The 24095-nt window shown below is 38.2% G+C and overlaps 2 protein-coding genes across 2 annotated transcripts; both read left to right on the forward strand.

Annotated features, from left to right (window-relative positions):
- Positions 1–8338: 8338 nt before the first annotated feature.
- Positions 8339–14533, forward strand: LOC115927615. Its single transcript, XM_030993714.1, has 6 exons — positions 8339–8545; positions 9385–9730; positions 10587–11848; positions 12370–12583; positions 13351–13917; positions 14304–14533. The coding sequence occupies exons 1-6, from the start codon at positions 8339–8341 to the stop codon at positions 14531–14533; spliced, it is 2826 nt and encodes a 941-aa protein (XP_030849574.1).
- A 2260-nt stretch (positions 14534–16793) lies between these two features.
- Positions 16794–20368, forward strand: LOC115927616. The gene is made up of 3 exons (XM_030993716.1): positions 16794–17087; positions 18621–18878; positions 19705–20368. Exons 1-3 carry the CDS (start codon positions 16987–16989, stop codon positions 20366–20368), a joined length of 1023 nt encoding a protein of 340 aa, XP_030849576.1. The 5' UTR covers positions 16794–16986.
- Positions 20369–24095: the final 3727 nt, after the last annotated feature.

Raw genomic sequence — 24095 nt, forward strand, 5'->3', positions numbered from 1 at the left:
TTTTCAGACCCTTGTACCGAATGGTGTACGTTTTGTGCTGCTCAAAGGTTCACTCAGTCAGTTTACTCGATAATGTTTGACAGTGAAGTCTAGAAAGTAAACATTTCTTTGCAAAATTTTAATTTGACAGTGCTAACGTTTACATCTTACAGATAAACCATACGTGACATATTCATTACTCCTGCAAAGTTCTACGGAATTTGATGTTGGCTGCAAATGGGACAGTATCAATGAAGGGAAGTCCAGCCTGGAAATAAATTGGTTTTAATTAAGATTTATCTTCTATAGTAGCCTGATTTGCTCCAAATTTACTGGACCGAATTATTCCATAAAATACGCTATAAAACTTGATATGCCTAGAGGCCGATAAAAATGTATTATTATTAGGTGAAGGGATCATATAAATACCAAGCTATACGCTCACAAACAATGACACCCAAAGCCATTAAATGTGTGTGCGCAAGCATAATACCACGTATGTATTGTAATTCGTATAACTGCACTGTACAGGGGCGTCGCTAAGGGGGGGGGGTGTGAGGGGTGCGACACCCCCTACCTGTCGGGATATTGTCGCTAAAATTGCGATGCCGTCGGGAAAAATGAGAGAGAAAAAAAACGGGGGATGAAAGAGAGGAGAGAAAGGGGGTAAGAGCCTGAGAGAGGAGGGGTGGCAGTAAAAGAGAGGGGGTTGTTGGATGGAGTCGTCTGGTCGAGGGAGCAAGAAAGATACGCATAGATTATGTTGCTGCAGTGTCGGTATTCTTGCTCGATCCTCTTGTACTATATTAATGCAGAAGTTTGAAGACGGTTAGATGTATAAGGGTTTGCTCCCTTAGCCTTAGATCCGAAAGATAACCTGAACCACAAGCAGGGGCGGACGAAATGTGAGGGACGAGGGATCAGTGGCGTAATGAGAAAAAAAAAAAAAAATCGTTTTTTTTTTTTTTTTTTTTTTTTTTTGGGGGGGGGGGGGGGGCAGAAAAAAAATCCGCATCACCATCACTCTTAAATGCTATGCAGGCACTGGGAACGTTTTTCGAAGTGGAGGGGGGGGGGGGCTAAAGTATTTACGCTCAGGTAGCGCAAAGCAAAGCAAAGTGGAGTGTAAATTGACGTGGGGTCCAGTGGCAAAGCCCCGGCGGAGCCCCATGAAGCTTAGGGGTTCTGGGCATTTATTTACGGTCAGGTGAGCATATTTTGATACCTTATTTGTGACACTGGCATGCAGGTCACTAATTGGAGCGAGATCCAGGGGCGCGCCAAAAAGCTCAGGGAAAAAAATCATGCCATTTCAGCAACATTTGTAAATCACTAGTATCGAATTTGAAATAAACCATGATTGAAGTTCATTTTTTTTTTTTTTTTTTTTTTTTTTTTTTTGGGGGGGGGGGGGAGGAGGACTGCCCCTAAAGCCCCCCATCAGTATGAAGGTGCGATCGAGGGAGCAATAGTGAATGTGAGGGGTGCAGGTGACAGGATTGACTACCCCCTCACAGGTTTTTGAAGTTTTGTTGTATTAAAAAATTACAGTCCTTAGCAAAACTAAAGTATAAAAACAAGCAATATACTTTTTTCACACTTCACTTTTCTCGGTATTCCTGTACATTTTGAAAGATATTATAAAAGGGAGCGTAGCCACCGAGTGAGAAGATTTTTGCATTTTATTTGTCTAAACGCTACACTCTTAAGCCCTCCAAAGCCTAAACGTGTGTTGTAGTCTTTAGTCAGTATTTGCTGTACATTTTTGTTGTTGCACTTTTTCAAATTTTCCCTAAAAAAAAATCGAGGGGGGGGGGGGGACGTGTCCCCCCGCCCCCGGGATTACCACCTCTGATCACAAGGCAATGGTTACAACTATGTTTGGCAATAAAAATTGACATTTATCAAAAGAATGAGGTGATTTATCGTAGAGGTGTTGTGGCCGTGAACTGCGGAGATTGGACGGTCATCCCCTTTCCTAACGATTCCGAACCATTCCTAACCATTCCTAACCATTCCTAACGATTCCTAACCTTTCCTAACACTTTCCTAACACTTTCCGAACAATTCCTAACACTTTCCGAACTTCCCTACAAAGTGAGCATGCGCAGAAACTTTTACGACCACCCCGCATCCCGCATCCCGACTGTGATGGTACTTGCACTGAACGTGGTACTTGCACTGAGATCATCGGAGCTGAGTTGGATGTTCAATGACCGCTGGTCTTCGCCTTCAATCACGAACTTCGTAGATATCTAACGATTAAGGTAATTGTCCATATTTAAAGTTTATCGACTCAATTTTGTACAAATAATGTTACTGTTTATGAAGTAAACATGGTGTACGGCGCGGTAGGTGATTCGCCCAGTACCAATGCCGAGCTGCCTCGATCCCCACCCCGGGCGCAGCGAGAGCTGCTATCGGCAGGTGCCCTGCGCTGACCGCCTATTGAATCGGTATAAACTCGTCAAAAAGTTCAGCAATTCAAGTTTGAGCGTTTATATATTTTGTGTAACTATAATATCCTAGTTGAATTTGGTACCATTGAAAAGCCTGGCTATTCCTCTTTATGTTGATGCCCCTCTTTGTTATGATTTTCATAAAATGATGGGATATGTGCAGTGCGCAGTACGTCCAATTAATTAGCTAGGCCTACTAATGTTGCATTGTTATTGTGAATTCTCCATTTATAGAGCCTAATAGAGGATGGATTATGTTTTAAGTGATGAGGTGGTGATGTCAGTGGTGTATTCTCATTTTCTTTGGAAGATGAAATTTGTTTTGAATGAAATTGAGGTGGTTATTGTAGCATTCTTCATCTAAAGTCCGAAGAATGACAGAGGCCGAGCATTCAGCTGACCATGCGGCCTGCATCTAGACTTTCTACAGTTTATCAGTATGAAACAAAGGAATGATTGACATATGTCTTCCTACTAGCTAACAAGGTGGTTCTCTTACTTCCTGGCCCAGTATACCTAATCTAAATCCTAATTATAAGTGTGTCAATAATAGCAAACTTAGTTTATTTGGTCGCAAACCTACAGTAGTCAGCATGGCTTGCTTAGTTGCTTGTCAATCAAGACACTACAGTTATGAATGCAATGTCAATGCAATGATTTCTTTTCTTCTGTTTAATTTAGTCTTTAGAAGATGAAATGTGTTTGAATGATTGATGTTTTTTGTTATTGAAGTGGAAAATTGAAAAACTTTTAACTTTTAACTCTGTATGAATACATTTCCTTTTCCAAACAAAAGGAGAAAACAACATTGCACTTCAACATCATTCACAATCCAGCCTCCACACAAACAGAGATTTCACTGTTGACATTCACAATAACAAAGTATTTAGCAACATTTCTTCACTTATGACTTGGCCCCATATTCAGATCTTTATAGTTTATAGTTTATACTACACATACCATGATTTCATAATCATTACAAATGTAAAATGAGTTAAAGTACAAGTCCACTCCAAAAGTAACTTACTTTCAATAGAAGCAGAACAATCAGAAAAACCAATCAAAAATAAGTTTGAGCAAAATCGGATATAAGAAAGTTATGAATTTTTGAAAAAGTATGTTTAACTATGGAAGTTATGGAACAATGAAAATCACTACACAAATTGCCAATTTGGTTATCAGTTTATGACGTCATGTCCTCACTATTTATCAATGCTTTATATAGTTTAATCCAATTAATAACCCTATTTATCCCCCAAAACTTGATTCCCCCATACCTTTGCCTAGGTTATATGGTTTGTATGATATTTTGCATGCATGACATTTCACAAAATCTTTTATGAACTTTGAAGAATTGATGCTATTTCTGAATATTGTATATTCATAATTATTGATTGTTATATAAATAAGTTTATCAAAATTCACATTTTTCATGATTTAACTGGAAAAAAACAACTTTATATTAGTGCATCCACACAAAAACATATTACTATACTATCAATCTAACTTGGATGCTGGTGCAAAGAAATAAGGTTCTTAGGGGGGAAATAGGAAATTTATATTATCAATATAAAGAAAATAATTAGTGGATAGTGAGGACATGACGTCACAGACTGATGAGTGAGATCCCAATTTGTCTTGTGCTTTTCATTGTTCCATAGTTTTACATACTTTTTCAATAATTCAAAACTTTCTAATTAGTTATCCGATTTTGCTCAAACTTTTTTTTATTGGTTTTTCTAATTTTATTGCTTCTATTGAAAGAAAGTTATTTTTTGGAGTGGACTTGTCCTTTAACAGGCCTTTTCTATTTAAGAATATGGATGAAACATTGCAGGTTTATGAAGGGTACCTCTTGCTTTAATGTTTTTACTTGGAGAAAAATACCTAACTTTTTATTTTTAAATTTTAAAAAGGATTCAGATTTCTCACTTATTGCCCGAATACTGCTTGTATTGCTAGTTATTGTATGAATACTGCTTGTTATTTTGGATCTTTGTCAGAATGATTTAATAGAATCATATTATTCTACGCACATGAATAGGAAGCATATATATATGTCACTCTCAAGGTTTTATAATATATCGTGTGGTTTAAAAAAAAGTCTAAACTCAGAAATTAATTGTCATTTATTTTAAAGGTCAGCTATGAGCAACAGGTTATCATACATGTTTTGAAAGAGTATCAAAATAATAGACTGATTGACATATGACTTTTTACTAGCCAACAAGTTGGTCCTCTTACTTCCTGGCCTGGTATACCTAATCTAAATCCTTAGTGTGTCAATAATAGCAAACTTAGTTTATTTGGTTGTCAACCTAGTCTGGCATGCTTCTAAAGTTGCTTGTCAATCAAGACACTACAGTTATGAATGCAATTTAATTGCAATAATTCTTTTTCTTCTGTTTAATTTAGACTTTAGAAGATGCAATGTGTTTGGATGAGTGATGTTTTTTGTTATTGCAGTGGAAAACTGACAAACTTTCAATATTCTGTATGAAACTCAAACACAATGATAATCTCACAAGTAGTCAATAAAAGACATTTCCTTTTCCAAACAAAAGGAGAAAACAACATTGCACTTCAACATCATTTACAATCCAGCCTCCACACAAACAGAGATTTCACTGTTGACATTCACAATAACAAAGTATTTAGCAACATTTATTCACTTATGACTTGGCCCCATATTCAGATCTTTATACTACACATACCATAATTTCATAATCATTACAATGTTAAATGTTAAATGAGTTAACAGGCCTTTTCCATTTAAAAATATGGATGAAACATTGTGGGTTTATGAAGGGTATCTCTTGCTTTAATGTTTTTTACTTGGATGAAAATACTTAACTTTTTATTTTCAAATTAAAAACTATTCAGATTTCTCACTTATTGCCCATTAGTACATGTAATTGTTTGCATGTAATCCCCTGTAATTTCACTATCAGGTATTACATAAGAGCACACCACCAGTGTTTATTTCAAGCTCCACTTTCCAGTTTATCTTCCCCCCCCCTCTCTCTCTCTCTCTCTCTCTCTCTCTCTCTCTCTCCCCATCTTGCTCATCTCTCCTTTATGTACTTAGGATTCCCCCTGCTAATTACACACAAATCCCTATTCCCCTCTCTCACTTTCTTGTCTCCTCTCTCTTTTGGAATGACCACTGGTAGCATTCCTGATAAGAAATTTGTGATTTATAGGCAAATATAGGCCCATGTGGTACAGCCTCTTTTCCATCTTGCCTTTGTGGAGAGCAGACGTGTTTTTTTGGCATTGTACTAGTAACTAGCTCCTTTGTTTTAGGTAAGAGAAAAAACTAACTTTTCACAACTTTAACATTCTACTTTTGTAAAATATAATAAGACTAGGTCAACCAGGGATCAACAGTTACATCTTATACTTTTATGCAGGAGAAGTGTTACTGTAGAGCAATGAGATCTTTTCTTATAAATAGGGAAGAGCTAGAGCTTTTGTTCTCTATCTATCTAGCATATTTACTCCATCTACGTAATTAGTTAAAATCTATGGAATAATTAGGTTATATTTAATTATTTATGTAAATATATTTCTGTATCTTGACTGACATTCTGACAACCCTGTCTTGTAGGCATATAGAGTACCGAAGCTGTGACATAACAATCTATTCGAATTTCTCACTTTTTTCTTCATTTTCCGAAAGAGCATACAAAACAATGTCCAAATGTTGAAAACCAGTTGAAAATGTTAGAGTATTAGCTGAGATATGACCAATTGAATGAATAGATTTCCTAGGAGCTCAGTGTTATATTTGTCTGGTTCAACTGGTTTTTGACATTTTTTTTTATCATTATGATTATACCAAGTACCTTGGTTGGTGAATACACTGACAAGAAGAGGGGGGGGGGGGTGCTATATGTTAATTAAAAGTTATTGTTTGAATACTGCTTGTTATTGTGGATCTTTGTCAGAGTGATTTGATAGAATAATATTATTCTAAGCACATGAATATGAAGCATACATGTATATACAGTGCGACCCAGAAAAAATGAAACCGAGAATTATCGATGTTTTATCATAACTTAATCATAACAATTATAAATAATAAATGACACATATTTGTAAAGCTTAGATCCTCCTCTCTCATTTGATGCAACTCATATAATGCATATTTCATGCATGAGTGATTAAAAGCCATTTGAAGGAAGAAAACAAAAAAGTCATTTGGCGGGCATTTCTAGAAAGTTCATTTTCTGCCCTTTCATATGACACCTCAATCAGGAAAAATGAGCCAGGAATAACAAAGTTCTGTTTGTTTAAAGGGATGCTTGCATTCCCATAATTTTAATAAACAAAGTCGTTTTCACTGGCAACAACTTAACGTAGCAACAAACGGAATTGACAAAAGACTTAACTCCGTTTTGTTGACGATCAGCCATAGATGAAAGACTTCATGCATTGCTACTTATCGAGACGGCAAAAAAGACTGGGGCAAAAGTATTAAAGTGAGAGAATGAATTGAATGTATCAAATGAGATGCATTGCATAAGCTTTTTAAAGAAGCTTCTATATTTCTATGCTAGTACTTGTCGGTAGCCTTTTTAGCAACTAAACGATGATATTGTGGTGTGGTGTCTTTCATAGCTAGTGGTCACGATTGATTAGTGCAGCGTGCGTATGTATACAAGTTTTGCGAGTCATAACAGTTCCTCATAACATTTGTGCACACACACACACAGACACGTGTACCATTATTTTATATTTTATATTTGATATGTGTGGCATTATTAAAGGTAATACAAAGTTTTGGGAAATTTTGAAAATTGGGTGGATAGTGATTCTTTACAATTTATATATATTTGGATGCCCCTGTGGATGTATTATAAGCACTAGGAAATTTAGCCCGTAAAACACTTCTGCTTTCGGGGAAAATTGAATATAAAAATTTACCGGTGCTCCCGGTAAATTTTGATAAATTTCAAACAGCGCCTACGGCCGTACAATGGTAGCTGCGACCATGAAAATCTCAGAATATGTAGTTGTGATATATAATTTCCAAACAGGTATATTTAGTCAAGAAACATTGTTTCATAACTAAATTAATATCTTGACCTTGAGAGGGAGCTATACAACTTAAAGAGTTTATTATTTATAATTTCATAAGTTTAGACTCGATTTCAACTTGGACAACGATCAATGAATATTGTAGGAACGCATATGCTTCCAATATGTTAATTTGAACCAAATTCATGACCCCATACCAAAACTTTGTAATACCTTTAAGTTAGTTAGGGAGTTATTTGAATCTGCAAAGACCGAATTAATAACTGAATCCCAATTGTTTTAATATTCAAACATCACATAAGCACTTTGGCGCAAGTCTATTTATGCACTCCCTTAAACAATTCTATCCTGTTCATCTAAGCGTGAACACAAATCAGACACAAATGATTGGGATAAAACACTCTTTCATAATAATGATTTACTGTCAATATATAGATGGTTTTTATATTAATTAGCAATTTTTTAGGTGTAAACTTTTTTTGACTCGCACTGCAGCAGCCTGTTTGTAAGGCAATGAACCTAAAGCCCATCTGCACTAGTCTGGCCAGGAGGGGTTAGACCTCCCTGCATGGTCACTGGCAGGTGCTTATCTCATAAAATCAGCTCTCAATTAACATACAGTCTGTAAGCAAAAAGGGACCATTGGGGGGGGGGGGGCAATGGTCATTGATTAGGCATTGTTTGCTATATAGCGGGCGCAAGCAGTGCAGTGGGGCTTTAAAGTAGAGACATGCCTTTAACATCTCTCTCAAACTAGCATTACTTTGTAAAGTGTGGCTCGAATGCTTGAATGCTGTCACATGAGTGAGAATTCTACATCATTATTGTATTTTTAAAAAAATTTTTTTTCATCAGCAATGACAAAGACTGGGAGACCAGATAGTTACTGGGAAAATCTCCTGCGACTATATGCTAAAGGAAAGCATCATTTTGGTACAGGCCAAGCACCTGGGAGTAGGAGGTGGAAGAAAGTGAGGAAGAGCATTGATGAGTGCCCTCTACACAAGAAGCAGACTGTCAATGTTTTTGGAGCTGCTGTTCCCTGCAAATGTGGTTACCATGAGGTTTGTCATTGATTTCATCATTGATCGAGTTGATTTTGAGATGGTTTGGTGTGGCATTTTATATATCTCATAATTCTCATTTCTGTTATAACTTAGAATGGAAAGTTTTTAGGTGATTCCACAGGAAAGTGGACAAAAAAGAAATAATCGACTCTATTTCAAATTTTATTTAACTTTTCTGGATTTTTGTTGTCTTTGATATTTGATATATATATTTCAAAATATCACATAACATACTTAACCTTGATTACTTTATATAAGGAGATTGTCACAGATCTATTGGTGTAATACATTTTTGCCTTATGTCCTTTTTTTGTGAAATATGAGTTACTAAACTTTGACTAGCTCTGTTTGTCTTTTTTGTGTTGTCCAGCTAATGCACATGCATCTACTAGATCCTTGTAGATGAAATCAGCCTACCATTCCTATAAAATAATTAAGTTATAGCACAATAAAGAAGTCAGAGAACCTGTTATTAAAGTATAACAGAAGTTATCATGGAAATGCCCTATTATGCATTGTAATTTGTTTTTAAGAAATAACTAATTTATGGAAAATGCAAACTTCAATAAAAGGCATTTTGGTTAAGTATAGTAATTGTGACATTTTACCTATCACATTTGGTATTTTTTTGTTACATGTCTGAAACGTACACTTCCAAGTATTACTAAATATATAGAAGCTCATTTGTTTCCTAACAACTTCTTTGACTGCATTTGTGCTTATATAATGTGACCTCCAAAATCTACATTATTGTTATAAGATATAAACAGCAATTCAAATTGTTAACATGAGATATAGAAAAAGTGTTTACAAAGAGTGTATTTATTTACACTCAGACTCCACAGAAAAGTCAAGAGGCGCCACCACCACCCATGGTCACCAGCGGGGCACCACACACATTCCATCAGGCACCCAAGTCTCTTACCCAGGCCCCACCTGCACACACTGCGGTCAGCCAGCCACCCTCGCCACCATCGCTACCATCCACTAGCAAACCCATTCCACATGAAGATCACATCAAATGCTCCTTGTGTGCACAAGAGGTGCTGGTCACTGATTACAGCGACCATCTTTCTCTCTACCATGCTCAGACAACCTGTGCTCAGTGTGGCAGAAAATGCCAGGGAGGAGAAGTTGGATTGACACAACACATCGAAGCAACACATGCAGCCCCACCCACAAGTGAGTCGATTTATAAATGCAAAACATCAACACGTTTTTAACTTAGACTAATTTAATGTGATGATTATAAACCTGTTCAAGAGTGTTCCCGAAATTAATTGATCAACCTGTAATCTATAGGGAATGCATGTTATCAAATCGTCTTTAATGGGTTGAAAAGGATGGAGGCTAGATTCTTTTTTTATATTACTACTATATGACTGATAATTTGCAAAATTTAAATTTACATTTCCCATGGGACTTTTTTGTTAGAGGGGATGGGGGAGCAAAGCCTTCTTAAAGGTATTACAAAGTTTTGGTATGGGGTCATGAATTTGGTTCAAATTAACATATTGGGAGCATATATGCATTCCTAGAATATTCATTGATCGTTGTCGCGGTTGAAATCGAGTCTAAAGTTATGAAATTATAAATAATAAACTCTTTATGTTGTATAGCTCCCTCTCAAGGTCAAGATATTAATTTAGTTATGAAACAATGTTTCTTGACTAAATATACCTGTTTGGAAATTATATATCACAACTACATATTCTCAGATTTTCATGGTCACAGCTACCATTGCTATTTGAAATTTATCAAAATTTACCGGGAGCACTGGTAAATTGTTATATTCAATTTTTCTCGAAAAAGAAGAGTTTTTAGGGGCTAATTTTGTTAGTGCTTATAATACATCCACAGGGGCATCCAAATATATCAAAATTGTAAAGATTCACTATCCACCCAATTTTCAAAATTTCCAAAAACTTTTTATTACCTTTAATCATAATAATATTGTTGATAATATAATTATAAGGATATAATGTCAAATGTAATGCTAATTTTTTTTCTTCTCTATAACTATACCATCACCATGCAGGGATAGCCAGACGAGCTCAGCAGCCATCACACACCGTCAGTCGGGCACCAGGTGCGGAGTCGCTCCCCCGTTCCGCCCCACGCACCGTCAGTCGTGCACCAGGTGCGAAGTCGCTCCCCCGATCCGCCCCACTCAGCGTCAGTCGTGCACCAGGTGCGAAGTCGCTCCCCCGATCCGCCCCACACACCGTCAGTCGGGCACCGGATGACGAGTCGCTCCCCCGATCCGTCCCACTCAGCGTCAGTCGTGCACCAGGTGCGAAGTCGCTCCCCCGATCCGCCCCACACACCGTCAGTCGGGCACCGGATGACGAGTCGCTCCCCCGATCCGCCCCACTCAGCGTCAGTCGTGCACCAGGTGTGAAGTCGCTCCCCCGATCCGCCCCACGCACCGTAAGTCAGGCACCGGATGACGAGTCGCTCCCTCGATCTGCCCCACCCACCGTCGGTCCTGCAGAGCCACTACCTCGGGCACGACCTGACTTGAAAAGTTTCCTACCAGCGCAGTTCAGGAGGGAGATTTTGGAGGCCGACCAGGACTGGATTGCGCACATAATATATGATGATCAAGGACAGTTGAGGGAGACCTTTCCTCAGAATTGGTTTTTCCCCCCTGCTCCCCCAAAACCAACAGTGTCCCCTCCTAACCCAGGGAGCTACTTTAGGAGAAGATTATTTGTTTGGGCTCCTATGAGAATGTGGGGCATCCCACTGAAGTGCCCTACATGTGCAGTGAAAATGAACCACTCGGGGATCTACCCTAAGATTAGGGAAGTGGTGGACATCGACACACGTTACTACCTGGTGGGAGGAGAGTACCCACGGTGTAGTCGATGCAAGCTGCCTCTGTGTCCCTGGAACGAGGACATCATCAAGCAGCTTGATCCAAGCCACAGGCAAGTGTTCCCAGCCATCTTGACAGCGCACCTGGCCCTGGACAGGAAATGCGTTACACTATTGAAGCCACGGACAGAAGGTAACAGCTCCAGCTACTGCCAGCAGGCCCTGGAGGAAATACACAGCGAGGAGTGGGGGCGGAGAGTTGTCAGCTATCTAGCTGCTTGTGATCTCCACAAGAAAGGGGCAACTCTCACCCAGGCTACTGGACATCAGTACGAGCCACCACTACCATACACTCCCGTCCCTTTGGCACAGTGGTTCCAGACTGTGCACACAAATCACATCCTTGGCCATCTTCAGGAGCACAGAGGGGTTATAACATCTACCTATGGCCGAATCCTCAAGATAGATTCCACCAAAAAGGTAAATCATTTCATATGCATAGAATATAGATGAATGCAAGAAATAATCTAAATCACTCTACCATCAGTTTTCAGAAAACATTAATCAATAACAGCAGTTTTATGAGCTGGTGTCTGTATTGCATTTTGTTGGAAATGAAAAATAAAAATGAAATGAAAAAAAAGAAATGAAATACAAACATGTAACTTAATTGGTATGCACAATAACATTAATGATAACATTATCAGTGTTACAATGAACATGTCAAGCTAATGTGGGAATAGTGTGATCTTAGTGGTTTCATTTTCGTATGAATATTCTGAGCTCACTTTCTGCATACAATATTTACAGGTTCAGAATTGTCCATAAAATCCACAATTATACTATTTCATATTATCAATCAATTAGTTGGGCCAATTTACTTCTTTTCCAGAATTTGGCTTGAAAATGGCCTATAATGGGTGGAAATGAATGCACATTCTAAACGAAGTGATTGAGTAAAATCTTATTTTCATATTTGGTTCATGAATTAATCATTTCAGATCACAAAGAAACTTGCTGGGGATGTAGCCCACACTGCCAGCTGGATGACAAATGTCGGAAATGACATGGGGCAGGTACTCAACTCAGTGTTGACAACTGGCGAGGGTTCTGGCCTTGATGAAATGTGCCAGGGTATTGTGCATAGATACCAGGATGCTAACGTGCCTCAGCCGCAAATTATCTATGTGGACAGAGACTGTTGCAGTATATCAGGTAAGAAAAAGAATATGAAATTACTTGTCAGGAAGTTCTTGGCAGAAAGTTTTTTTTTTAATAGTTAATACACACTTGCAAAGATGAGTGAAAAGGTAGGAGCTTTCAAATAACTTTTATCTTAAGTCTCGACAGGTCGACGACTGATATCAGAGAGTTTTCAAAATACTTCCCTACCCCTGAAAATAGTACTGCAATTCAAGTTTGCATGTTCATATCTTTCTTGTCACAATATTCTTACATGAATTTGGTATTGAAAAACCTGTTTATTCCCCTTGATGCCCCATTTGAAATGATTATGTGATCAGGGAATGTGCAAACTGGATTAGACCTCTTTTTTTTTTTTACTCTCTTTCATAAACAACCTCTATTCATGAACATTTCTTTCCAAATAACAATATCAGTGCATATAGCTTAAAAAAATATTGATTTGTTTGTTTCTGCTTTATTAGAAGCAGGCTCTGAAGTAGGTACTATATAAATTAGTTTTTGTTAGAATTATTAGTATTGTCACAACGTCACAACGTGGCGGACATGTGCGCTATATAAGAAGCCACCATTATTATTATTGTTATTATTATTTATATATTGATAATACTTCTACTATTATTATTACAATTATTATTAATATTATTTCATAATAATCATCATCACCATGACCAGAAAATTACCAGTCATCATAACATGCTTCAAACAATCTTTATTTATAATCTTAACCTAAATATGAATTCAAATAAAAGGTACACTTATTTCTCACTGCTTTACAGGCAAGCTTCATGTCCTTACACTGTTTCGTCCGTGGACCTGTGCAGTGAGGTTGGACATCTTCCACTTCATGAGAAGATTCGTTGCAGGCCTCACCACGGAGCACCATCCTCTCTTTGGCACCTTTCTCTCCAAGCTGTCCAGCTGCATCTTTGAGTGGGACGCTAGGGATGTCGGCAAGCTCAGGGAAGCAAAGAGGAGGGAGCTGAAGAAGAGAGGTGGTCGCAAGCCGACAGAGGCACAGGTCTCAGCTGCTATTACAAGCAGTGAGCTGGCCAAGCACTGTAGGAGGAGGACGCGTGGGGTGGAGGAGATCCAGGGGCTACTCGACTCCATGTGGCACCTTACTGACACGCTAGGGGTACCCTTCATCAACAAGGAGTGTATGGCCAAAGTGTGGGAGGTGCAGCAGAAGCATCTGGCTTGCATCCAGGATCCTCCAGGGGTGGAACTTTACACCAAAGTTGGCCATGTGGTGAAGGGTGGCAAGGAGCTGGATGTGCTCAAGTGTGGTAGAGGCTCATCATCTTTGGAGAGCTTCCATCGCCACCAGTGTAGTTTCATTCCTGGTAAGTTTAAATCATTCTTAATATATAATTAACATGGTGATAATCTTTCTTTGCTCTCGCAATACTCATATTGCCTCAATATTCCTATTGCATGCTTATAACCATATTGTGGCTGGCAACCAACTTCCTCCATCCTTCAGTTGACTGCCTTTCTCAAATTTTCACTGAGCATCAAGCCTGCAAATTCAATCTGTTTCTGCTTGCTTTCTATCCATCCTTGTAGCACCATCTTAGAACGTCCTGACATCCAGAGACATGCATACCCATACTCTATACAGTTTGTTTTTTATATTTTCATTGCCACGCATTAATCATAAATCCTTTAAATAAATACCTTAGGTAAGTGGTTGGTATACAAAATAACTACCAGTCTTTTTCTTTTCAAGGTTGGAGGTGCAACGCTGTGCATACGCAGATGTACATGTTGGAGGGTGGGTCACGATGGGACATCGACAGAGCCCGAGAAGCTGTGGACTTGGGTGTTGGACGAAGGACTAGGCTGTATGATGTGCACTTGATGAGCAACATCAACAGCATGAGCCAGAGGATCCTCGGCTATGAGATTCTTCCCCAGTTCAAGGCACCAGAAAACCTACTAGTAAGATCAACTCCATAATGTTTTTTGTTGGAAATATTTGACTTAAAAGTTGTAGGAAATATCCATATGTTTTTATAATAAGCAGTTACTATTTCATCTGTTTGAACTTTAATACTTGTTCATGCATCTGCAACAGAGAGGAAGGAAGCATTATCTGTGGGGTGTTGTACTTATCCGTTCCTCCCGAACTTGGGATTACTTTATCTCAAGGGCCCATTGACAGATTACAATGCATCAAACATTTTTTTAAGGAGCCAATAAACTTATCAGATTTAGGGGGTCATGAGGTCAAAGGTCACAGGGCTCATTTTGTAGCAGTTATCTCCAGAAATCAGTTGAGGGCTGTACATTGCATAGTTGGTTTTCAGGACTAATTGATTTTGCCATAACATGTATTCTCCTTATAACCCTAGCCCAAGTGCTTTTCGGGACCAGTCCTGAATGAGTTATAACTGATTTTATGTTGTAGGAAAGTTCCAAAGTGAATTCTTTAAGAATAAGTCAAAAAAACTTAGTAAGGGTGCCCAATATATTGCCTGTTAATTTGCTAGGAGAATACATTTCAATTTTCAAAAGTGAAGAGTTCATATGTAAAAATCTATAAAACCAATTTCACCAATTCAAGGGAATTGTAAATTGGCTGGAAAACAATGGCAATAGTAAGAAACTGTGCAATACTTTTAATCATGTCTTCAAAAATATTTCTTAAAATGCAATGAAAATCATTTAAAAGACATGTTTGCTGTTATACGAAGCTACCTTTATCTTAAAAATTTAGGAAATGATTTTTTATCGGTTTTTGCATATGAATTCTTCTAGTATTCAATGCAACAATTATAAAAGTGGACTTTCATTTAATTGTTGTTCTTTATCCACATACCTAATGCTTAAACGATTAGATGCAGCCATTTTAGGAGAAATGTTGAAACACTTTGACTTCTATATTCCTTACCAACTTTCCTAAAACTGTATTTGAATTACTGCTCAAACATATAGAGTATTTAAACATTTTCTTGTTTCGAATAGAAATCATGCTATCACTATTAATGAATTGTGTTCATGCAATGATATTTTGCAGATGAGAAAATCGCTGTGGAATACATGCTAGCCCAGTCTGGAAGAGGGGACCTGCTTGCTCCAATCCTTAGCACTGAAATTGGGGCCAGTCTGCCAGATATCCAGCCAGAAGATATCGAGATGGATGATATCTTGGATGTTACTGTTTGTGATGCCCTTGATGTGAATATGAATATCCAGCAAATATCTATTCAGGTTCCACAGCACCAGGAAGAAACATCGATCGTCACAACTAGGTCTCTACTGGCAAACCAGCCAGCCCTCGCCACCGAACCAGCCCGACTTGCCACCTCAGCCAGACAAAGCCGTCTTGCCACCCCAACCAGACCGGCCCGTCTTTCCACCTCAACCAGGCTGGCCCGTCTTGCCACCTCAACCGAGCCACTCTCGCCTTCACCACCTCCGTCTTCCCTGCAGTCTTCCCCACATCCTTCGCCTTCACTGTCCGACTTCCCAACCTCGGCCAGACCATCCCGTCTTTCCACCTCAGCCAGACAAAGCCGTCTTTCCACCCCAACCAGACCGGCCCGTCTTTCCACCCCAACCAGACCGGCCCGTCTTTCCACCCCAACCAGACTGGCCCGTCTTTCCACCCCAACCAGACCGGCCCGTCTTTCCACCCCAACCAGACCGGCCCGTCTTTCCACCCCAACCAGACTGGCCCGTCTTGCCACCTCAACTGAGCCACTCTCGCCTTCACCACCTCCGTCTTCCCCACATCCTTCCCCACAGCCCTCGCCAAAACAGGTAAGGAACTGATACCTATCCTTTCTTTAGTTCATCCTACATTTACACATATTTTATGTATTAAAAAGAGTGAGAGGTATTGTTATTTTAGGCTGTCTATGCCCATGCCTATATGTCCTGTTTATCCCTGTATCATTTGGTAAACAATTCTCATCAAACCAGCTACACCAGGGAATAATAATTTGGATTCATAAGTCCACAGAATTCATTTTATATAAAATTCTGTGTGAGTGAAACAAATGATCAGTTTGAATTAACATAAGACATTGCTTCGTGGCGCGCGACAACCCTATGCTTAATTGAATTTTTCTTGAGTTATGTTGTAGGTTTAGCTTACCCATTATATCCCTTTTGTCACAAGGCATGTAGAATGGTGCATATCTATAACTTCTTATTAGCTCACTTTGATTGATATTAGTTGTGCGGTGTATGACTATATTTAAGACAAAGTTATATATCCCCCGTCCTATTATATATTTTCAAAGGATGCACGCTATGACAATAGAGGGCAACCTGGCTGGGAGGCAGTGGACAACCTGGCTGCCTATCTGGTGGGTCTGAACAGAACCATAACGGCACTTTCTGCAGCAGAGATCGAGGAGATAAAGAGGCTATACACCCTCCTGGATGATGCAGATAAGGCCCCCATGGAATATTCTTTGAAATCAAAGAAACGGACCCTTCTCGGGCCATGGAGAGCATCGCGGAAGCGGAGTGGTTCTGTACCTGGACAGCAGGCTGCTGAAAGGTGATTTAGTACTCTTTAAATTCGTAAAAGGAAGCCGAACACTGGCATTTCTGTCGACTGATACTGATAAGTGCATAATTCCTGTCACTTCTAGTTTTCCTTCGGGTATCACATATAATGAAAATATACATTTTATTAATACCTATATCATCTTTTTTGACTGCCATGTTTTCACAATGAACCACCTGAAACATCATTTGAATGTGCACAAAGAAGAACAGGTTACGTATAACCCCTGTCATTGAATCTTCTGCTACGTCATGTAACCTGCTTTTGTAAGTGACGTTACATTCAATACTGTTGGAAAACATTGCAGCCTCCAATGGTGAGTCCAAACAGATGAAAGAGCATTCTCTCAAAGACATTGATTATTTCCATTATTAGTGACTTCTATTATAAAGTGATACCCGAGAGGAAATGGATGAATAGAAGTGACAGGAATAGGCACATATCAGAAACAGTAAGCAACTACTGTATGTCAGCATTTGACTTCTTGGCATAGATCGTCAAGCTGGTTTCTTATATTCGTGGGAGGAGGGGGTGATTTATTCATTCATGCCACCTACTTGGGGCCTCCTCCTGTAAAAATAGATTTAAGCATATTTACTCCAGTATACTCCTTGTTTAATAAAGTATAATCTGTTTATAGTTTATATTTTATTTATAGCTATATAGTACCAGTGCGTTTCAGTCAGAGGTGGGAAGATTGCGGTAAAAATTACAGCACAATTTATTAGATACATAAATGAATGAGTGATTGTTCCTCTAAGTGATCCATTAATTTTGTCCAATTCAACCAAACTCACTTTGACCTTTCACAATTGTCTTGAACCTTGTTGTTTAGTGGTAACCAAAGAATGAAATTGGTTTAGATTTTTCAAATCAATTATGGAGATATTTTTGCTCAGTGGGCAGTAGGTTATGAAATCTGTCAGCAGTTTCCATTTGTTCACTATGTAACTAACAATTGTACAAGCATTGCTTTTTAGTGGACCCCTCTGTTTCCTATGTATTCCTTAATTGTTGTAAATGATTATAATTGATATTTGATGTTCTGATGAATTGAATTAAACTGTTTTTTCTTCTATTAAACTATCACATATTGTATCTTGAAATGATATTGGTTTATGATTTAATTCTCAAATATAATTTTTTTTGGAAAATTAGCTACTACTGGATCACTTGAAACCATTTCTGTTGGTATGTTCTTAATAATGTCAATGTTACATCCCTAGCACCAGGGTATAGTTTGTATAGCACAATCAAGATGAAGAATGGAGTATGGTCTATAGTGTGTTGAAAGGTACTAGTATTTGATCTTATCTCTAGGTTATTCCATTCAGCCTAGTGGGGTCTATAACTTTCATTTTCAATTGAGAGGGTTAGGCCGGGTAGGGATCAATTGTAAGCTTAATCTGTATAGACTTTCATTGGATGCAAATAGGGGTCTATCTTTATACATGATTGATTAGTGCACATTTGCTTTAGTTCTTTATCTATAATTATGCATTTAATTTCTGATTATTTTTTCAGGTTGTACTTGTCAGGGGGAGTAGCAGCTGAGAGGCCTGACTCAAACAGAGTGTCCGAGTGTATTTGCCTGCGCCTGTTTAAGGAGTACACTCTGACGAGAAACCGGCCAAAGGACATCTTAGGAAAGACCCTCCCTATCCCCCAGGCCATTGTCCATTCTTACACACATATCAAGCAGCTGGTGGAAGACGGCCCACAGGAGCTTCTACGTACGGACCTGGTGCTGGTCACACTGAACAACACCACGGTCAGCAACTGGTGAGCAATACACATTTCTTAATGATAATAGAATTATAAGATTATAAGAAACTAAATATACCCTACCCATATAGAGAAAAATTGGCAATGTGAATGCCTTGATTATAGAGCGAGAAAAAAAGGGCAAAGCGAGAGGTGAATTGTACTACATATGCAGTCAAGTGAACTATGTTCCATAAATGCTTACTTGCTTTTCCACCTCTATGTGGCTTTTTTTATAGTATCATATTTTAAAATCCAACATTACAATATGCATATCTATGAGGGTAAACTTGTACAAAGCTAGGCAAATAAATACGAACCAGATGAATTGCATTTGAAAGCTATCCAGACTCATCTCAACTGGAGGACAGGATCACTATCAATTTTCTTTGTCTATGTGATTTGCATTGGGGAAGAAAAAAATGTAAAAGTGAAATTGTAGATGAAAACTGAATGATGGATCCACTTGAAGGATAGATATGATATAAAATAAAATTTTATTTATTTTCTAAGAATATTACTTGTAATATATTTCGTTGAAGTAAAAGTGAAGTGAAAGTTGGGAGACAAAGAGAGGTGTATGTAAATACCTATTTCCTGACAAGGCTCATCAAAACAGAATTTGAGTGGAGTAGACGCATTACAGTTGACCAGATTTATGACTGCTAAATCACGATTTGGAAACTTTCATAGAACCTGTGCATGATGACTATAATTGAATATGTCAATAATTTTATTTTTATTAGATGATTTGAAGAAGAAAAAAAAAAAAAAAATCTACAAGCAACCCTTCTGTTTTACAATATGTTAATAATTGAATTTGTGCATTCTGTTTATTTTTTAGGCTGAAGAAGCGCCAGGAAAAGACACAAACTTCAATGCTGCTGCAGGGTGTCACCCTGCCAGACACTGTTTCCCTGGCAGTGGACCCACTACCCCTTCCACGGCAGCGACCCAGCGAGCCATTGAGACATGAAGCCCCGATGGAGTTTGATGAACCCCCAAACAGGGAAGGCCAAACTGCAGTACGACAAAGAAAAAAGAAGCGGCGAACAGGAATGGAGGATACACCCTCTTCCTCATCTTCAACCATGCCCTTTCCTCCGACCATGATGCCCCCTCCTTTCCCACCAATCCCCTCCCGCCCAACTACAGGTGCCTGGCCAGGTATGCAGCCTGGTCAGTTCAGCTGGTACGGACCTCAGCCATGGCCTGTCTCTTCTCCCCATCTTCAGGAGGAACAGGAAGCTCCTTCCCCATCAAGCCAGATGCCACAATCCCGGCAGAGAAGTTGGAGGAGAGAGAAGGCTCTCAAGGAGGATGAGGAGAGAGTGGCGAGGGGTGAGGCACCAAAAAAAAGATATTCCAAACGTAAAGAATGGTATACCTGTTCTCAGTGCCAAGAGCCTAAAACCAAAGATACTGGCCACACCCAATATAAGGGTAAGTGGTACTGCCCCGCCTCAGGACAGAGTCTTGACGAGTGGAGGAGTTCACTAAAGAAATAGATCTTCTTTCCTCACCCTCTTCTGTTTTTAGGGAATTATTCACCTAAAATAAAGGAAATAGAAAGTGGTTTCTTTTCTACCTTGTCTTGTAGCAACACCTGTTGCAACCGGTACCAGAATTGGTGAGCCACTATATTTACAAGGTGAATTATAGGTACGGTAGTTGTTCAATATTGCACAGTTCCCGTAGAAAGAACATGTGGACTATATATACAAAGCAATGTCGCTTTTTATGCCTCTGTTACAAAGTAGCCGGAGGCATTATGTTTTCGGGTTGTCCGTCCGTACATACGTACGTACGTCCCGTTCTCGTGATCGCGTTATCTGAAGAACCGACTGATGGGTTCCTGCCAAACTTTGGTCATGTATGTATCTTGCAGAGCCAATGAACTGATTAGATTTTAGGGTCATGAGGTCAAAGATCAAAGGGTCATACATGTATATGAAAAAAAGCTTGTAGTCACGATATTCTGAGAACCTGTTAATGGTTTACAATCGAAGTTGAATTTTAAAAATTGCTTCTGTTTTGGTTGGTATAATCGCCCAATGGCGGAGGCATCATTTTCGACTGCGCGCAGTCGAAGGCCCATCTAGTTTGCGGATGAATTAAGTAAGGGAGACGAAACTTATACTGCAATAAAGTAATAATGCCTTTTTAATAGAAACGAGTAGAAAATCGAGCGAAGAAGTAAGACGTTACTTACGATGAAGCTGAATTAGCCTTGATAAAGACTCTCTCTAAAAAACGTGTGCTCTATAAGAACAGCTTAGGAGGAGTGATGAAAATAGTTGGGGCAATTAAAAGCAAGTTTAATAGGCATGTATATGCTATACCAGTTACCTTTGATGTTTGCAAATCCCAACACATAAGGTGTGGAATGTGCTTGCCAGAATAACTCCACATCCCAATACAATATGGTTTAAATGTGTTTGACAGTAGTATGTGTGACACACTAATAATGTTACAGGTGTCACTATAGAATAGATGATAAAGCTAGGCAAGACTTCTAGCCGCACAAAAAAGTCAAAACAATGATATTTACAAATTTTAAGTTCTTCTAAGGTCAATTTCTTCTCCTCCATTTATTTCATTTTTACTTCTCTTTTTATCCTTCTCTCTGTTTCTTTTTTCTTCACCTCGCTTTCTCTCTCTCTCTCTTTCTTTTCTTCTTCTCTTTCTCTTTTTTTCTATTTCTCTTTCCTTCTTCTCTTTCTCTTTTCTTCCACTCTTTCTCTTTTCTTCTACTCTTTCTCTTTTCTTCCACTCTTTCTCTTTTCTTCTACTCTTTCTCTTTTCTTCCACTCTTTCTCTTTTCTTCTACTCTTTCTCTTTTCTTCCACTCTTTCTCTTTTCTTCCACTCTTTCTCTTTTCTTCCACTCTTTCTCTTTTCTTCCACTCTTTCTCTTTTCTTCCACTCTTTCTCTTTTCTTCCACTCTTTCTCTTTTCTTCCACTCTTTCTCTTTTCTTCTTCTCTTTCTCTTTTCTTCCACTCTTTCTCTTTTCTTCCACTCTTTCTCTTTTCTTCTACTCTTTCTCTTTTCTTCCACTCTTTCTCTTTTCTTCCACTCTTTCTCTTTTCTTCCACTCTTTCTCTTTTCTTCTACTCTTTCTCTTTTCTTCCACTCTTTCTCTTTTCTTCTACTCTTTCTCTTTTCTTCCACTCTTTCTCTTTTCTTCTACTCTTTCTCTTTTCTTCTTCTCTTTCTCTTCTCTTTTTCTTATTCTTTTTCCTCCCAATGCTCGTCTCTCCTTTTCCTTCTTCTTCCTCTCTTCTTTTCTTCTCCTTCTGCTTCCTATCTTTCCTTTTGTTCCTGTTTCTTTATTATGCTTAATTCATCATTCATACTTATTCAATAGCTTCTGTATGAATGTAGAGTTCAGATAAGATTAGTTTGTTATCTCTTTGTTGTTAATTATGCATCAGTCACATATATTGTTTCTAATTTGTGTATATTTACTACCCTTTTATGTTTCATCATCTGTTTAGAGCCACAATGGCATTGATCCATATTACTTTGACATGGAGTTAACGCCCTTGTGACCCCAACATGTCCGTTAATATTTTTGTTCAGTGTGTATCACTTATTAAAGGGACTTGGTAACATTGTAAAGATGTGGTAAAATGGTGCTAAGGTAGCTGACTTCAATGCTAGATTTACAATTAAAGATAATTTGAAAGTTTGAGTGAAATCAGACCATTAATAACGAAAAACTTTGAGACAAACTGATCTGATCGATTCCTTAATTCTCCCAACTATATTATTACAATTTAATTAATTTTTTTAAAGGCCTTGGATTTTTTGTCTTCTCTTTTCCACTTTTTGTTTTACTTTGGTTTTATTTTGTGGGTAGTATTTAAACAAGTGTATGTACTATTACTTCATTTGTTAATAATCATGATTGTTAATAAAGTGATATTGAAATCACAGCACATTATCTTCAGATCTGTTTGACCGATTGCAACCAAACTTAGCAAGAATCTTGAATAGGTCATCTTTTGCATACATGAAAGGCACCTGTGGTCATTCCAGTGGTCTGCAGCTTAACTGTTTATCATTTTAAAGGCATTTTTGCAGGTTAAGGGTTTTGGCGGTCAAGATTAGATAACTGTAATTCAATTTTTACTTGACCATTTGTCTTGAAACCTGGTATAAATGATGAGAATATCATCTGTCACATATGGTACCTGTATTAGCTCTATTGTCTGATAATCATGATTTTATGTTTTCTATATATGCTTCTGTTTACTCATTTTCCTTTTTTGATCTTGTTATATTTTGTATATATGTATATTATATTGTAAAGCGCATTGAAATGGCAATATAAAAGAACAAAAGTATATTATTATGATACATGTAACACATGTAGTGTACATGAAGCTTTAAGACCATATCCAAACTGAAAGATGAAATGGATGAATTATATATCAACGGAAAGCTTATAAGCCAAAGATAACAATAATATAATTATATATATAATTATATGCCATTTTAGTGTCTGCCAGAGGAGTATCAGCTTTATGAAAACTCAAAATCTAAAGCTTTGAAAATCGTTAGTTAATTGTAGACTTGATGACATCATCTTATGTGGAGTATGCATATTCAAAACGACTTTGCATTAATTAAGCACGGCTCATCGCCTCAGCTATATAGGTGAAGTGATGGGGTACCCATGTTATGTCGTCACTGTAACTTCGGCAAATTTGACCCCTGTTGACCTGTAATTTGGAGGGGTTTTAATTTGCTTTTGTGCAATGATTAAAGGGTAAATACTTGTTATTCCTTTATATTTGTATTCTAAATTCATTCAGTTTTCCATTGATATCAAGTTGTATTTTCAACAGTTACAAACTTTGAGGTTTTTGTCAAGGTCTTATACCTTCAGTTAGGAGTGGCCAATAGTGCTGTGGATAGAGAAGTAATTGATAGGCACTTGAACATTTCTGTGAATTTCAATATGTCAAAGGTCAAGGGTCAACAAACTGTGCTTAATTTTGAATATTCCAGGTTTAACTTCAGCTAGGAGTTTCCATCAGCGATGTTTGATGAGAATGTTAGCAATAGGCACTTTGGCATTTTTTGAAGTAACCAAAGTTTAAGATCAAAGGTGTGTTTAATAATCTACAATGGCCTAGCTGGGGGATGGGAAGGGTCTTTCCAAGGGTATCTTTTGGCCGGTTTTTGGTCAGAGTGCACTCATTGAACAGGAGGAGGAAAATGCACTC

This window comes from Strongylocentrotus purpuratus, unplaced genomic scaffold (assembly GCF_000002235.5).
Source record: "Strongylocentrotus purpuratus isolate Spur 01 unplaced genomic scaffold, Spur_5.0 spur5_scaffold_20, whole genome shotgun sequence".
Lineage (NCBI taxonomy): Eukaryota > Metazoa > Echinodermata > Echinoidea > Camarodonta > Strongylocentrotidae > Strongylocentrotus > Strongylocentrotus purpuratus.